At 57.8% G+C, this 16824-nt stretch overlaps 1 protein-coding gene across 6 annotated transcripts in view; it reads left to right on the plus strand.

Moving 5' to 3' along the window:
- Positions 1-16824, plus strand: part of ABLIM2 (actin binding LIM protein family member 2) — a 166973-nt gene that overhangs the window by 40424 nt on the left and 109725 nt on the right. For all 6 annotated transcript variants that reach the window (XM_037829322.1, XM_037829323.1, XM_037829325.1 and 3 more), the window contains exon 2: positions 11558-11701. In XM_037829322.1, coding sequence (XP_037685250.1) covers positions 11558-11701 — 144 coding nt within the window. The remainder of the gene's footprint in view (positions 1-11557; positions 11702-16824) is intronic.

A 16824-nucleotide genomic window follows, 5' to 3' on the forward strand; every position in this document is an offset into this window, starting at 1 on the left:
TCTGAACTTGCTTGGAAGTGTGCTGGGCCTGGAGTCCCGGCGTCCCCGGTGTGACCATCTTCCTGGGTGTGACTTCCGGCCTGTCTCCCGTCTCCACACCCTGGACGGCGAGCTCCTCAGGGGCTGGAACTGCGTTGGCTTCACCGCCGGGCCCCATGCACCTTCTCTGAAGGGGATGGAGGGATGACACAGCCCAGGATGGAGCCCAGGAGTCCGATGGGGTCACCGTGTCCTCCGGGAGAAGCCCACTTGTGGCCGGGCTGCGGCGGCTCGGCTAGATGGGGCTGTCCGGAAAGCAGCTCCCTGGGTTGAGGTTCCAAGTAGCAGACGGCCCCTCAGCGAGTTAGGAAGAGGTGCTCCTTCCACTGCGATCTGACACATTCTTCCAAGTAACACTTGGGGAGGGCGGGTGGTAAGAGGTTTGGGCCTTTTCTGAAACCCAGACGTGACCCATAAATAGAGTCTTCTGGGGGCAAGGGGTGACAGACACGCTGAGGCCTGGTGGGGAGACGGGGAGAGCGGGTTGGCAGGATGTATTAAAATTCAGAGCCTGCACCCACTCATTCCTTATTTAGGCAATTGGCCCAAAGAAGCGCCTGTGCTAGAAGGCAGAGCTGGCCATGCAGGGAAGTGTGCACACGGCTGTCTCCCAGCGGGGACGGGCTGACCGTCTCCCCAAGAACCTGCCCCACCCCCCAACTCCCCAGTACAAACTCCTCTGGCCCTTGGCCCCCGAGGCTTCTGGGCCAGGGGAGGCAGACAAGCCAATGGACAGAGAGGAGCATGGTGATGTGGCACTGGCTCTTGTCCCAGAGGCGCCTGCCCTTCCTTGGAGCCTCCACCTTGTGTCATCTCCTCCCAGAAGCCCTCCCTGACTGCACACGAGTTTATCTCCCTGCTGCCCCACCCACAGCCCTGTGCTCCCCTCTGGGGTTCTCTGCTCGGGTCTCATGGCTTGAAAGTATACTGGGCTGAATCCTTTCCCCCCAAATTCCAATCCACTTGGAACCTCAAAATGTGACTGTGTTGGAAATCGGGTCTCGGCAGATGTGATAAGTTAAGACGAGGTTACCCGGATTGGGGTGGGCCCTAAGCTGGTGTCCTTATGAGGAGAGGGAGATTTGGGGACAGACATGGGGGAGGCGTGTGACGATGAAGAAGGCAGAGAGCGTGTTGCAGCCACAGCCATGGAAGGCCACGCTGGTGACCACACTGAAGCTGGGAGAGGCAGGACCTTCCCCCACAGATGTCGGAGGAGCCCGGCCCTGCCCACACCTGGGTTTGGGACTTCTGGCCCCCAGAGGTGAGAGAGAGCACAGGTCTGTTGTTTTAGTCCCCCCAGTGTGTGGGACCTTGTTACGCAGCTGCAGAAAACTGGGACAGAAGGCAAGGCTTGAGAGGGAGGTGAGAGCGGTGCTTCCCGTGGAGGCTCTGCATATATCAGAAGCATGACAGTGGGTGCGTGCATAGCTTGATAAAATGTACGAAATATTAGGACATAATTATAAACCCTGGAGAGCGCAAGCAGTTGTTTGCCTAGCCTAGACAGCGGGGTGGAAAGTTCTACGGATCAGCTCGGCTGGCGGGCGTGGGTGGGCCCATCTGCTCCGGGCTGATGCCGCCTCTGGCTCCAGGTGGGTGCACTAGGAGCTCCCGGGTCCCAACGGCAAACCCAGGGGAGCAGAGACCAGGCAGACACAGGCGGGGGTCTCCAGCCCAGCCCCGACACCTGCCCAGGGGTCGGGCATGGACTGGCCCCTGGAGACAGAATGGAATTAAATGGAGGTCTGTGGTGGAAGTGCAGAGAGAAACAATTGGAAAAATTCCCAGGGATCACGGAGTGAGGAGTGCTTCACTCTCTGGGTGGGGAGAGGGCGTTGCTGGAAGAGGAGGGGTCTGGCCCTCCCTGGGTTTTCATGGCCGGCACGTCCCATTGCCCACCTGAGGCCTGTGGCCGCCCTGCCACCTACCTTTGTATTCCACGGAGATGCTGGGCACAGATGTGCGCAAAGGAGGCTGGGTACCAGTGTGAGCAAAGGACGCTGTGTACCAATGTGCGCAAAGGAGGCTGGGTACCAGTGTGAGCAAAGGATGCTGGGTACTGATGTGAGCAAAGGACACCGGGCACCGATGTATGCAAAGGACACTGTGTACCCATGTGCACAAAGGAGACTGGGTACCAAAGTGAGCAAAGGAGGCTGGGTACCAGAGTGAGCAAAGGACGCTGGGTACTGATGTGAGCAAAGGACGCCGGGCACTGATGTGTGCAAAGGACACTGTGTACCCATGTGCACAAAGGAGACTGGGTACCAGAGTGAGCAAAGGAGGCTGGGTACCAGAGTGAGCAAAGGATGCTGGGTATTGATGTGAGCAAAGGAGGCTGGGTACCAATGTGCGCAAAGGACGCTGGGTACCAAAGTGAGCAAAGGAGGCTGGGTACCAGAGTGAGCAAAGGATGCTGGGTATTGATGTGAGCAAAGGAGGCTGGGTACCAATGTGCGCAAAGGACGCTGGGTACCAAAGTGAGCAAAGGAGGCTGGGTACCAGTGTAAGCAAAGGACAGTAGGTACCAGTGTGAGCAAAGGATGCTGGGTACTGATGTGAGCAAAGAACGCTGAGCACCAATGTGTGCAAAGGAGGCTGGGTTCCAATGTGTCCAAAGGATTCTGGGGACGATGTGAGCAAAGGACACTCAGTACTGATGTGCTCAAAGGAGGCAGGGTACCGATGTGTGCAAAGGAGCCTGGGTACTGATGTGAGCAAAGGATGCTGGGTAGCGATGTGTGCAAAGAAGCCTGGGTACTGACGTGAGCAAAGGATGCTGGGTACCGATGTGAGCAAATCATGCTGGGTACTGATGTGTGCAAAGGAGGCAGGGCTTGTGGACAGGCAGGTGGCTAAGAAGCTGGGCGGGGCCTCAGACACACCTGCATGGGGGCTCCCCTCCCTTCCAGTCTCTCTTTTATTCTGCAATTAGCTTTTTCTTTTTAGACAGTTTTATTGAGTCACAATTCACAAACCATTCAATTCATCCACTAAAAGCATACAATTCAGTGGTTTTTAATATGTTCATAGAGTTGTGCGGCCATCACCACCATTTTGGAACATTTCCGTCACCTCATAAAGAAACCCCATGTGTCCTCCTTAGCTACACCCCCGTCCCCTCCCTCTCCTGCTCAACCCTGGCAACCACTGGTCTCTCCTGTCTCCATAGAGTCCCCTGTCCTGGACTTTCACATGAGTGAGATCAGAACATATTTGTCCTTTTGATTCTGGCTTCTTTTACTTAGCATGACGCTTTTAAGGGTCATCCATGTTATTGTGTGTATCAGAACGTCATTCCTGTTTACGGCTAAATAATAGTCCATTTATTTATAGCCAACATTGTGTTTATCCATTCGTTCATTAATGGACATTTGGGTTGTTTCCACATTTGGGCTCTTATGGATGATGCTGCTTTGAACGTTCACCCAAGTTTCTGTGTGGACATGCTTTCACTTCTCCTGGGTAGGTACCTCGGAGTGGAACTGCTGGGTCAAATGTAACTCCAGGTTTAATCACTTGAGAAATTGCCAGACTCTTTTCCAAAGTGGCTGCACTATTTTCCATTCTCCTAAGTGGCCCTGTGACTTTGGGGAAGTTCCTGCCCATCTCCATGAACCTTGGTTTCCTCACCCGTAAAATGGGGATGACCCCCATCTCCACTGTGTGGGGTGGACGGGAGGACACGAAGGCCAGGCTCGGGACCATGGGTCCCCAGGGCCTGGAAGAATCTGGGGAACGCAGGAGGCCATTTGTTGGAAGAATGAATGACTAAACCAACAGACCATAATAGTAATGTCTTTGTTGTTTGTGTGTTGGGAGTTGGGTACGTGCTGGCCCATGGCCTTGTGGCTTTGACTTCAACGTTTACGTTGCAGTGATTGCCATGGCTTCCGGCGGCTGGAAGCAGCACGTGGGGTCAGGGCAGATGCTCTTTGCCTGGGTTGGCGGCTGGAGGGGGCAGGTGAGCCAGGCCCACCGAGGCACCTGGAAGGCAGAGACGAGAGCACAGGGCACCTGTTACAAATAGCGGCACCGTTGGTTTCCAGGGTTTGATTGCTGGGAAGGAGCATGGGACTCTTGGTCGCTGCTCCTTGAGTGACATCAGGAGGGAGAGTTTCTATGAAAAAGGCAGGGAAATCACGCCCAGGTCGTTTCCATACCAACAGAGCAGAGAGGACCGCTGCTGAGTAATTATGGGATGTTCCAGCTGGTCAGGTTCTCCTCGGTTCACTGGGGCAGAAGATGTTTGAGGTCTCGGTTATCAGAGTCAAGAGACCTGTGGATGTGCTTAAACTTTTCCCTGGTGTTTCTGGGGTTTGCCCACCTGAATGAACAGTTTACCTGAGAGCTGGCCTTGATGTTGATGTTTCACTGTGATGTTTGTAGAGCTCGGCCACCGTCCCTGCTCCCCAAGTCAAGGCCCAGTGAGGCCCAGTGTTGGGACTGGGGGGTCCCTGCCTGTGCCTCTCACCCCAAGCACACCAGGCCTGTGCACAGCTGGGGCGAAGGGGCCCACCACCCAGGCACAGTCCTCCTCGGACCACGTCAACCCTGGGACCATGACCGAGGATCTAGAAGGAGCCATCACCCCCTGTGGTAGTTTGACTGTATGGACCCCAGAAATGATCATGTTCTTTTAATCCATTCTTGTGGGTACAGACCTATTGTAGGTGGGACCTTTTGATTAGGTTGTTTCAATTGAGGAGTTGCCCAAAGTGGGCCTTAATCCTCTTACTGGAGACCTTTTTAAGAGGATAAAAGAAAGAGAGACAGAAGCTAAAAGAGATGAAATTAAGAGAAGCTCCAGAAACAGCCCCAGAAGAGCTGAGAAAGGAAACCACTGAGGCCAGAAGCTGGAAGCCATGAAACCCGGGAGAGAAGGACGAGTAGACGCCACCATGTGCCTTCCTATCTGACAGAGGAGCCCAAGTTCTCCAGTAACCAGTCTTCAGAGAAGGTATCGTCCTATTGACGTCTTAATTTGGACATTTTCATGGCCTTAGAATTGTAACTTGTAAGCTAATAAATCTGCCTTGTTAAAAGCCAGTCCATTCCTGGTACTGCACCTCATCAGCTTTAGCAATCCAGAACACCACCCCACAACCTTGGCCGTAGTCCCTGCTCCCTGCACCACCTGTGACACCCCAGGAGCTGACCTGAGTCACCAGGGTTTACGTGTGTCCTCCCTTGGGATCTGCCCAGAGTCCTGGGTCTTAGGAATCATTGTCCCATTTTGCAGATGAGGAAACCAAGGCTCAGATTGTCATGTGACTTGCCCAAAGTGACCATCAGGGGATGATACAGCTGGAATTGGCACAGGGTGCAGCTTCCTTCATATACCCTGCCCTTCCTGCCACCCCAACCTGCCACTCTGCCGTGGTGAGCCAAAGCCTGAAGGCAAATCTAGCGAATCTATTGATTAAATGAAGCATGGCCCCCTCAAAACCCTAGACTGGGGTTGGCAGGCTTGGACCAGGGGTAAATCGAGTCTGATTGGCCACGGCTGTGCCCATGCACACGTGTCGGCCATGGCTGCTTCTGAGCCACGGCTCAGCATTGAGTGGCTGTGACGGACCCCATGGTCCTCAGAGGCCAAAATATTTACCATCTGGCTCTTTCCAGAAAGTTTGTGGCACCCCCTGTAGACCTGAGACCCTGGAAGGATCTCAGAGCAGATCATTCGTCCCCCCTCCCTGCCCCCCGCCTTGCACAGGTCCAGCCTCCAAGGCGAGCTCTTTTTTTTCACTGTTAGATGTCCAGCGTCGCGCCAAGGGTTTTATCTACTTCTGCTGAGTATTAAAATATCCTCATGGGTCGAAGCCCCAAATACATGTGTGAAAATAGCTTCACCGAGTTCAGCTAGCTCTCCATGGTCACCGGCTGGCCCCGGACGGTGGGTCCAAACCAGGCCTTGCTGGCCACTGCCCTGGCTCCCCAGGCCTCCATGGGCTGGGGCCGCACAGGAGTCCAGCCTCGAGAGGGATCTGGTGGTGTCGGTGCCAGCCTGGCCCTCGGTCGTTCCTCGGTGAGCCCGGGTGTGAGCCCATTCTACTATTGTGAGCGTGAGCATGATACGGGGACGTTACCAGCAGTCGTTCCTTTCATTCCCACCAAGGCCCGGTGCCGGCATTTCGTTATCACGGGGGATTAAATAGTTGCAGCCCCTTGTGTGATTGAGTCTCACCCTGCAGGTTTGTGCTTTATGTTATTATCACAGGCAGAGCCTTGTTAAAAAGAACTTCAGAGCCAATCTTGAAAGTGCAGTGGAATGAACCTCCTGCATCGTGATTGTTCTCTCATTCATGTAGCATCCGTTCACAACAGGCTCCGGGCCAAGCCCAGTGTCGGAAGCTGAGGTGGTCCCTGTCTCCAAGACCTTCCCAGTCTGGACAGTGGACAGCAAGCTGGCAATGACCATCTGGCCTCTTCATACCTCTCGTGGGGGGTGCGTGCCGCCTGCAGTTGGAGAAAGAAAAGGAGTACCTCCTTGTTGGCCTGGGGGAAATCCCAGAGGACTTCTCAGAGGCGGTGGCTCAGGAAGTGAATCTTAAAAGAAGGGTAGCCTTGGCCAGTTAGATGAGACGGGAGGGCCTTCTGCGTGGAGGGAGAGCACGTGCAAAGGCTCAGAGGTGCAAAAGAGCATGCGTCCAGGAACTATAAGTAGGCCCTGAGTTCTGGGCAAGAGGCTGGGATGGCAGACGCGGGAGCTGTCAGGAGAGGGGGGTCCCTGTGATTCATACTCCTGTAAAGATTATATAAATTTCCATGTGCAGCGAGGAAAGAACCTCCAACAGCATCCAGGTGAACTTCACTGACAAACGCAGAGCAGCATTTAATTTGCTGTTCTGGAAAACACCTGATTTCTGTCAATTCTCTGCGTGGCCCCACACCCACCCTGTGCCCCAGAAGGACCACTCTGGACCAGCTTTTGGTCCTGAGGTGTCACTCCCCATTGGGCACCTGCTCCAGCCAGCGGCTGTGGTTTTCCCAGTCTCCTGGGATGTCCCAGCCCTCCTTCCCAAACGCAGTGTGCTCTGCTCCTTAGAAGGCGGCTCTGTGGGCACAGCTCCATGGCCTGGTCCCCGCCAGGCATTGTGCCAAATGGGGTGAGCGGCAGCCCCTGGGGACCTAGCCAGGGTGACCCTCAGTGCTGGGATCTGGAAGCTTCCGACTCTGATCTGTCAGCAGATCTGGGTGCATTGGCATCCCCGGATATATTTTAAAAATAAAATTCCCGGGGCCACTCCCGGCCCCCTGGCATCATGACTTTGGTGTGGGCTCAGTGGGCGCGTTTTGCAGGCACACAGGTGACACGAGTGCAGCCCACGAGGGGCCCCTCTGCCCTGGTGTCCCTGTGCCCACTCACCTGGCTGGGGTGTCGCGAGGGGAAGCGAGCGAACCCCGCGAGGTGAGCGTGTTGGCCTTGGAATAGGCCTGAGGCCCAGCGAGTGCTCAGGAGACGCTCGCTGTGGGGAAAAGGGGATGGTGCGTTTCGCCTTCGCCAGGCCGTCCCTGCCCTGAGCGGCTCCAGGCCCAGTGGGGAGAAGCAGGGACAGCCCGCCCGGGGGACGACTTTGCATCCCTGGCAGCTTTGCTCGGGGCTAGGGCATGACTTTGAAAGGTTTTTGATCGGCAGTTGCGTGCTCATGGACACCGGGCTCTCTCTGACTTCCGAGTGGCTTCCAAGTGGAACCTCGAGCTCCAGACGCCTGGGCAGGGTTGGGGGGCCGGGGGCAGTGCTGGCAATCGGGACCGCTGCTTCCTGTCCGGATTCGTCCGTGGCTGGAGGCCATCCCAAGAAACGCTGGCGAGCAGGGAAGGCCGCGGACCTGCAGGAAGAGGGACGAATCCCCAGGGAGAAATCCTGCGGGGACACACCTGCCCGCACCTCTCCTCTCCTCCACCCCTCCTCGCAACCCCACAGCTGCAAGAGGGGCACGAAGGCCCAAGCCACAAATCCAGGAGGTTCCCCAGACCTGTGGTCCCGGTGGCCGAGCATAAAGATGCAGTCGGAGGGCAAACCTGCGAGGAAGGGGGTGCCCACTCCTGCGGCTGCAGTGTCCCCCTGACGTCACCAGGGGGCAGCAGCGTCGTCACGCGCCTCCAGGTGGCCAGGTGGGGTGGCGGCTCTCCAAGCAAAGTGAAGCTCTTAAAGGCATGTTTCCACCCCAAATCAGGCTTATTTCCAGGAACCTGGAAGTAGGTGAAGTCATGTTGCGTGTTTTGGGAAATAATAACAGCTATTGTTTACTGAGAAGTTATTCTTTGCTGGACCCGGCTGGTTGCTGGGCAGAGACGTTTGTTCATCATCACAGCATCCCCGGGGCGGTGGTGTGAGCCCAGCGAGCGGAGCATGAATGGACGGTTGGATGGAAAGTTCCGGGGACTGCCCCGGGTCCCAGCATGTCATGGGGGTGGGAGGGTTGCACCCTGGGCCGTGGGGCCCCAACGCCCACCCACTGCCTCCCGGGAATCTGAGAGTGGCATTTGACTCACGCTGGGTTTGATCCAGTTTCCAGGATTGTGGAGACTGACTCGTCTCACCACGAAGAGGCAATGGGGTCTTGTTCTTTGTGTTGCTGGTGGATGAGGGCACAGCCGTTGTGAAGACCTGCGCTGCGCCCGCACCCCCCGCGCCTCCCAGCCAGCCTCCGGCTGGGCCGAAGCGGTCAACAGCACCTAGGCCCCACACGCGCCCTGCAGCCCCGGGCTGTGCCCGCCCAGAGCTGGTGCGGTCTGGGGCTGCAAACCACAAATCCAGGGCCTGTTCTGCCCCGAGAGTCGGAAATTCAAGCCTTGCCTCCTCCCCACCCAGTTTATTAAACAATAGATGAGGCGGTGCCGCAGTTCTCCTTGGGAAAAGGAGCGAGGGGCCAGCCTGCCGCCCACATTCGGTCCAGGGCGGGGACTGTCAGTGGCGCCCCAGGGATGCAGGGGCAGCTCCCAAGACCCGCTGTCCTCGGCACCGACCAGGAGGCTGTGGGGTCCCTGAACACCTTGGAGACGCGAGGGGCACAGGCACCCGGGCCTCTGGGCAAGTCGTTTTTCTTGCCACCCATCTCCTCTGCACCTGCTTCTTAAGCTACATGGCTTCTCGCCCCCAGACAGCCGTCACCCCACGACCCTTGGGTGTTCCAAACCCTCCTCCCTGGAAGGACCCTGCTCTGGCTGCCTCCGTGCCCTCTGTGCAGAGAGAGGAAGGTCACCTGCCTCCGGCCCACTCGGGGGCTGCTGGGGCCTTGGGGTTCTGTGTGGAGGGTGAGGGGCAGCTTGGAAATAGACAGAGACAGGCCCCCTACTGCCCGAGACCCGGTTCTTTGACGTTTACGAGGGGGTGTGGGGCCTGGCCAGGGCTGGTGTTCAATGGGTGCTCGTCGTTAGCAATTGTGTAAATGAGTGTGTGTGTCTCATGTCCGTGTATGACTGTGCTTAGCCCGCAAAGACAGTGTGATCAGGGTTCTGGGCCTGCACCCCACGAGTCAGCTGTGATCACAGCCCAAGCCAGCTTTGGCCTCTGTGCTAAAGCCTCGAACCTCACTCAGCTCAGACACCGGGTCGTCCGGAAACTGGGGGACAGGAGGTCTACCTAGGGGGCACCCCTCACCCACTGGGGGATGGGAGGTATAGCACACCAGCCCCCACCTGCCCCAGGGACAGTCTGGAGCGTTCTGCATGATGCCTCGGAGACCTGAGTTGAGCCTGGGTGTGCTCAGTGGTGACCAGCTCAGCAACACACGTCCCTGGGCTTTTCCGCCCTCCCTGCCTCCCTGCCAGGCCCAGGGATTCCCCACATCCGCAACCTGCACCCCATCCTTGCCTCAGCTCAGCTGCAGGGGAGCCTGAAACAGGACAGGAGGGGCTGGCGTGAGAAGAAGACAGTCACGGGATGATGCAAAGCGCTCAGCACGTGCCGGGTCCACGGGCGAGCTCGGAGGGCAGCCACCGTGGCCGCGACGACCACCCTGCTGCCATCCTCGGCCCTTCCCCCGGCAGACTGCGGGGGAGAAAGGCTTTGGCTGGGGGTGGGCTTGGTGTCCACCTGCCCCCCCGGCCTGCCTGAAAAGGTGGCCCCCGGAGGGGTTTCCTGTGGCGGCTGGCACCCGTTACCACCACAGAACAGCTTTGAGCAACACGAAGTTTGTACCGTACGTTTCTGGAGGCTGGAAGGCCAGTGTGGGTGTCACTGAGCTAAAACCAGTGCCAGTGGGGCCGATTCCTTCTGGAGGCTCCCGGGGACAGTCATTTCCTTGCCTTTTCCGGCTTCTAGAGGGCACTATGTTCCTTGGCTTGGGACGTTTTCCTTCCCCCTCAAGGCTGGCCCCCTCACACGGCTGACCCTCCATCGTCACGCCTCCCCCTGCCCACTGTTAAGGACCCCCAGGGTTCTATTGGTCCCACTGGGTAATCCAGGATAGTAACCCCTCTCAGGGTCCTCATCAAGTCTGTAAAGTCTCTTGTGCCCCAGGAGGTCACATGTTTGCAGGTTTGGAGCCTCAGTCCTCTGAGAAGGTGCAGCCTCTGGGCATCAGCCATGCACATGGCCTTTCCCGGCGAGCCCGCTGTGACCGCTGCCCCTCGCCATCCTCACACCATCCCTGCAGCCTGCAGGACCCACCATGCCCTGTTGGGAGTGCCCCGAGCCCGCCCTCTGGCTCCTCCGTCTGACCACCTTCCCTCCTGCTGCAAGGCTCAGGGACTCCCCGGCTAGAGCTGGTCCCTGCCCTGTTTGTGCACACCCCAGCTGTGCCACCTGCATGTCCGGATGTTCACCCATCAGAGTCCACCTCCTGGGCTGGCAGCTGCCCGCATGGGCAGACCCGAGCCTGCTCTGCCTTGGATTGTACGCCCTGCACAGCCGGCCTCTGTCAGTGAAGGCTGGGTGGCCCCGTGTGGTCTTCCCGGAGCTGGTGGTCGGGCCCTTCCCAGCATCCATCCTGGTCCACTGTGGGTTTCTGGAGCCTCCCAAAACACCCTGGGCCTTGGCTGGATGTCAGGGAAATGTCAGGGATATTCCACCCAGTGCCCCAGCATGCAGGGGGAATTGGGGTGCGTTCTAGGAGAGACAGAAGGGCTCTGGGCTCACCTGGCTGCCCAGCTCGTTGGCAGGGGGCCTCATTTCTGCCACCTGGAGGGTGGACACTGTGCCAGACGGAGGCACACTGACTTCCCGTGGGCAGCGGTGGGGCGGCCCATCCCGGGGGGTGGGCAGTGAGTGCCCTGCAGGGATGGGGGCAGGACCCCTTCTGGGGTGGAGCTCTGCAGGCAGGACCCCCATGTTAGGGTGGTGGAACCAGGTGACCTGAGCCCCTGGGGGCCATCACCTCTGACATCACCCGACTCCCCCTGGCCTCCAAGGACAAGGGGACAAAGATCTGTCTCTGGGTGCCCTACTCTGGGCCTCCTGCTGGAGCAGATGGGCCCCGAGTTCCTGGCTCCACGGTGGCTCTGCTCAGCCCTAGGTGTCTTCATGCAGGAGCCCCCCACCTTTAACACGCCCCTCTATCTCCAACAGTGTCACAGCCGCAGGCTGCTCCCAGCGCCCTGGAGAAGCCGCCTGGCACGGCCATCCTGTGCAACACCTGCGGGAACGTGTGCAGGGGCGAAGTGCTGCGGGTCCAGAACAAGTACTTCCACCTCAAGTGCTTCATCTGCAAAGGTGAGGACCCCTCCCTGCCTCCCCTGGGTGCAGCGCGGGCCCTGGGCACCCCGCCGTGTGCCTTGGAGCCGGGCCCCAGCTGCGACTCGATTCGGGGTGTGCACAGTGTCCCCGGGAAGCTGCAGGTGGGCTGGTGACAGGAGGAGGTTCTCAGAGATTCCAGGAAGTTCATTCGTCAGTGCGATCTGTTCCGTTGCTTGCGTCCCTTGTGGACATGGCTATGGGATGTGCTGGTGTGAGGCGATGAGGTGGGGGGGGGGGTGATGTCTGGGTCCCACGGGGTGTCCTCGCCTGGCTACATCCGGCGTCAGAGCGTTCAGACCCCGTGGGCCGAGCACGGTGCCACCGGGCCCCGTAGCCAAGGAGGAAGCAGCCGTGGGCTTGGGGGTGATGTGCGGGCCCAGCAGGGTGAGGTGCTCAGATCCCACACCAGACACGGGCACCCCAAGAGTGAGGTTGGGGACTCTACCCTCCCTTCCAAGTGGAGAGAGCGTTTATTTTCCCCTCCGCTTGTTAAAAAGGGTAAGCAGCCTACCAAGCTCAAATAATACCAGAAAGCTCAGAAGGAAAACTCCCGTGGGCTCCCTCCGTCCCTCCCGAGGCTGGACCTTCACTGCGGCGCCCTCCCGGCCGTCTCTGCCTTTCTGCACTGAAGGGAACACGTAATCCATTGTGCACAAGTGGGATTAAGTGCACTTGCATTTAATTTCCTAAAAATATATGGGAAGTAGCATGGGGCGGGATGGGCAAATCAAACCAATCTGATATCCAAACCCAAAGAATGTGGAGCATTTGGAGGGATTTTCTCTTAATAAAAAGGCTGCCTCCCCTCCCCCAGCGTGTGGGCTTTATGGGCTTGATGTAGTGTTTTCACGGGACACTTTGAGGTCCACGCGCTGCTGACCACCGTGACCCTTTATGAGTCCTGGGTGCAGGGAGAGCCTTTTTTATTATGGGCAAAACCAAAATTGGGGAGCATGCTGCAGGTAACTGGGTGTCATGATTTTTATCAGACATGAAAGGGCACCTGTTAAATTCCCGCAGGCTGTGTCCGTCCACTCCACAAAGGGTATTAGGCAGCGCTTCTGGGCGCCAGGCCCGGCGGAAGGCTCTGGAAAGCCATAAAGAGGAAGAAGACACAAGGCTCAGGCTTCAAGCTCATGGTCTGGAGAGGGAAGGATACAACACAAGTGGAAGTGCTGGCTTTGTAGTAAACGCCAAGTGCCAGGCGAGAGCCCAGGGAAGGCTCCGGAAGAGGAGGTCGTGCCTGGGCTGTGATACGAGGGTCGTAGCAACCCCAGTCTGAGAGGGGAGGCCAGGCCCTTCCAGGTGGGAGGTGGTGTGTGCCGAGGTGCAAAGGTGCAGCAAAGCCTGTCCCTGGGGGGAGTGGTCAGACGTGTGGCCGGTGAGACGGCAGCAGAGGACGGGAGCGAGGCCGCGGGCGTGTGGCCAAGGCTGTGACTTGAGGTCCTTCCATGGGGCTCCCTGGGACAGTGACGAGAAGGCAGGGGCGGTGGCTGGTGGCCTCAGCATTGGACCTTTACTTCAGCTCCTTCGAGCTTGTTCTGGGTGTTAAATGCCTTACATGTGTCCCCTTCTTAAATCCCAACAGTTTCAGGAGAGCTGTGGTGTCCTCCGCTTTGCCCACGAGGAAACGGGCTGGGAGAGGCAAGGGGACTGGGCTGGGGCCACACTGGGGAGGGGGTGCAGGCGGGGTGGCACTGAGTGAGCCTTCCCGAGCCCCGGGTTCAGCCTGCGGGGATGAGGCGTGGGGTCTCTGCAGCCCAGTGAGGAAGGTGGGCATGGTAGGTGGGGCAAGGGCAGAGTGGGGGGCACCCTCAGGAGGCCACAGTCATGGGTGAGAAGCGTGGCTGCCGGGCAGCTTGGTGTTGCCCGCCTCCCTGAGCTGTCCCAGAATTACTGGCAGAGCTTGCAGGGAGAGCGCGGGATGAGCTCCTTGTCTCACCCCTCCACCCGGCCTCTCACGCATGGGGAAACTGAGGCACGGAGGGAGAAGCTGCTTGCCCAAGGTCGTGGTCAGCTGCTGTCAGACCCAAGACTGGAATCTCTGAGAGACAGACAGACAGAAAGAGAGAGAGAGACTGAGGCAGAGAGAGGCAGAGAGAGAGACAAAGAGAGAGACAGAGAGAGTATGAATAAATCGTCCCACGGTACCTCCATTGTTTGAAAAGAAAGACTGAGATCACCAGCCTAGACTTTTCTGCATGAGGGAGACTTCTGGAAATGAGCCGGTGCTGCCGGCCCTGAGCTGGCCAAGCCCAAGGGGAAGGCCCCCAAGGCCCAGCTGCGGATAGGGTTGGGGAAGACAGACCCTACCAGCTGTCCCTCCGGCTCTGGGACCCCGCACAGCGTGGGTGTGCCCTGGGACCCTCAGTCTGAGGCTGCCCCCAACCCCACCCCTCCGGGGAGCGCAGGTCACCTGTGGGTGTGGTCGGCTGCCGATGATGTTACTGAGGTCCCTTGATGCCCCCAGAATCACCAGGCTCCAGGGCTCCCCGTGCACCCCTCGCTTGGTGCAGCCCCTGTGGACTCCCCCTATTGCTGCATCTTCCTGGGTACCCCACTACCCCTGGCCCTGACACTGGCCCCAGCAGGGACAGCCGGAGACCGTCCTAAGGTGGGGTTGTGGGACTCCCCCGACAGTGGCTTTGGGCTGTTTTGGAAGAACTTGCCCGAGTCACGCCGTGGGAAGGATGGAGCAGTCACACGGTGTGGGTGTGAAAGCGGACACAGCATCTCCATAAACAAGCAGCTCGGGCCGCCCACCTTCTCCCAGGATGCCTGTGTCCACCCCACTGGGCCCCAGAACCCAGGGGACCGTGTCCCCCCCAGGGAGGGCTTTCCCGGGTCACCACATCCCCTCTTTGTAGAGCTTTCTGTCCTCTGGATGCCAAGATGTTGCTCACTCTGGCCTGAAGCTTTTCATCTTTTCATTAGAGCTTTCCAGGGCACTGTGGGATTTTTCTGGTTTAATTTTCTCTCCTTTGCATGTGGATCCATTTGCTGTTTCTGAACAGCAAAATCCATTAGATTGCTCTTTCTATAAAGCTTACTTTAAAAGACAAAAGGGACAGACACACTTTATTTAAAATGATTTTTTCTAAGCCCAGACCGTAGGGATGCAATAAAATGCGTGGGTGCAGCGAATCGAGTCGGCCCCCTTATCTGACCCACGGGGTGTGGTGGTGGGGGGCTGCCCCAGGCCCCTCCTCATACTGTCACCTCGGGCAAGTGGCTCTGTCTCCTGGGTGTACAGTGAGAACAACCTTCCCTGCCGATCTTCAGGGCGGAGGGCATGCTCTCAGCGCCTGGCCCATTCCTGGTCACCAACCCGGCCCCCTTCCAAGACCCCCACCCACCCACCCACCATTTATGGACTCTCACCCTGTGCCAGGCACCATGAGGGGCCTGGGGATGCAGAGGAGAAAGTGCCCTGGGTAGGGGTAGCTCTGATTCTCCTGCTGAAAAATGATGTGAGCCACTAAAAATGTCCTCCAAGGCTTGTTTAAACTTGAGGATTATGTAGTCTTGGGTTGAGCTTTTATCCGGGCTTTCATGAAATTGCAGAGTCTATGAATCGTAGAGGTTTGGATGCAGAAAAATAGAAGACTCAACTCACAGTGTCTTCAGTGCCATGGATATTTATCCTCTTGTTGTGAGCTCTGGAGATAGCCTTTCAGTGTTGGCTAATTTGACAGCTCAGTAGCCATTAAAGATCAAGTTCTTTCTCCACTTACCCACCCCGACTGCCCACCCCCAGCTCCATCCCCCGCATGTCAGCAGTGCCACTCCTCATGGTCTCAGGATGGCTGCTGGAGTGCTGCCATCACACCCTCACAGGACTGCACCCAACCCAGGAATGGGTTGGGGGGAGATGTGCCTAGGCAGAGAGTCCCTCTCCTTGCATGCCTCTCCCTTTTATCAGGGAGGAGTCTGTTCTCTAACATCTCCCACAGGTTTCCCACCTGATCCTTGGGCCAGCCCTCAGTCACTTGTCCACCCCCATGGCCAAGAGGAAGGGGCTGAGTGTGAGCGGCTTAGACAGGTGTGTCCATCCGCGGGTGGGCCCATTGCTGGTCAACCGCGAGCAGGGTCCCATCAGCAAGGGAGCCTGTGGAACTGTCCAACTGTCACCCGAGAGGCCCTACATGTTGGGTTCCTTCTAGCCAATCACTTGTTCGATGTACCTCAGTTTACTTGGGAAAACCTGGGAAAGAAATTACATAATTACCCCCTTGCCTGTGGCTGCCCCAGGCTTGGGCTTTGGTGCCAGAAAGTCTGGGCTCAGATCCCACCCATGTGGAGCTGGGACGTGTTTCTTTTTCTTTTTTAAATTACTTTATTTATCAAATAAAAAAAAAAATCCAAACAAAGCGAAGCAATGGGAAACATGTGTTTCTGAACTGCCACTTATTCAACTCTAAAACCCAGTTGACAAGTATTTCCTGAGCACTTACTAAGTGCCAGGCACGGTGTTAGGTCCCGGGACACACCCATGAGCAAAGCAGACACCCTCATCCTCATGGAAACTGTGTTCTGGTGCAGGAGACAGTCGAAAACACATGAGTTATACTGTCGGTTAGAAGCTAGAAGCACCAGGACCGGGAGAAGAGGCAGGGAAAGGGATGCTTGGCACTGCCAGCGGGGAGGGCGGGGGGCTTACTATTGTAAATCAGGTGGGAGATTCGTGTCCTGTGGCTGCCAAAACAAAATACCACAAACTTGGTGGCTTCACACGACAGGAATGTTTTCGCACACTGCAGGAGGCCGGAGGTCTGACGTCACGGTGTCGGCCAGGCAGGCTCTGGAGAGCAGAGACCCGCCTCCCCTCTACCATATCCCCAGCCCTCGGGACGGCGCACAGTAGGTGCTCAGTGCATCACTGTTGAGAGATGGGAAAGCCTCTGCAGCGGGGCAGGCCAGCTCCCTCTGAAGGCCCTGGGGCCTCCTCCGGCACCCCTGGCACCCATGGTTTGCTGGACAAGGTGACCTTTGAGCCAAGGCCTGAAGGAGGCGAGGGGCCTGGTCGTGCCCGCCCGGGGTGGAGCCGGGTGAGCCCCGGGGGGCCGCCGCAGGGGCCAGGCAAGGTGACAGTGGCTCGG

The sequence above is a fragment of the Choloepus didactylus genome, chromosome 3, assembly GCF_015220235.1.
Source record: "Choloepus didactylus isolate mChoDid1 chromosome 3, mChoDid1.pri, whole genome shotgun sequence".
Lineage (NCBI taxonomy): Eukaryota > Metazoa > Chordata > Mammalia > Pilosa > Megalonychidae > Choloepus > Choloepus didactylus.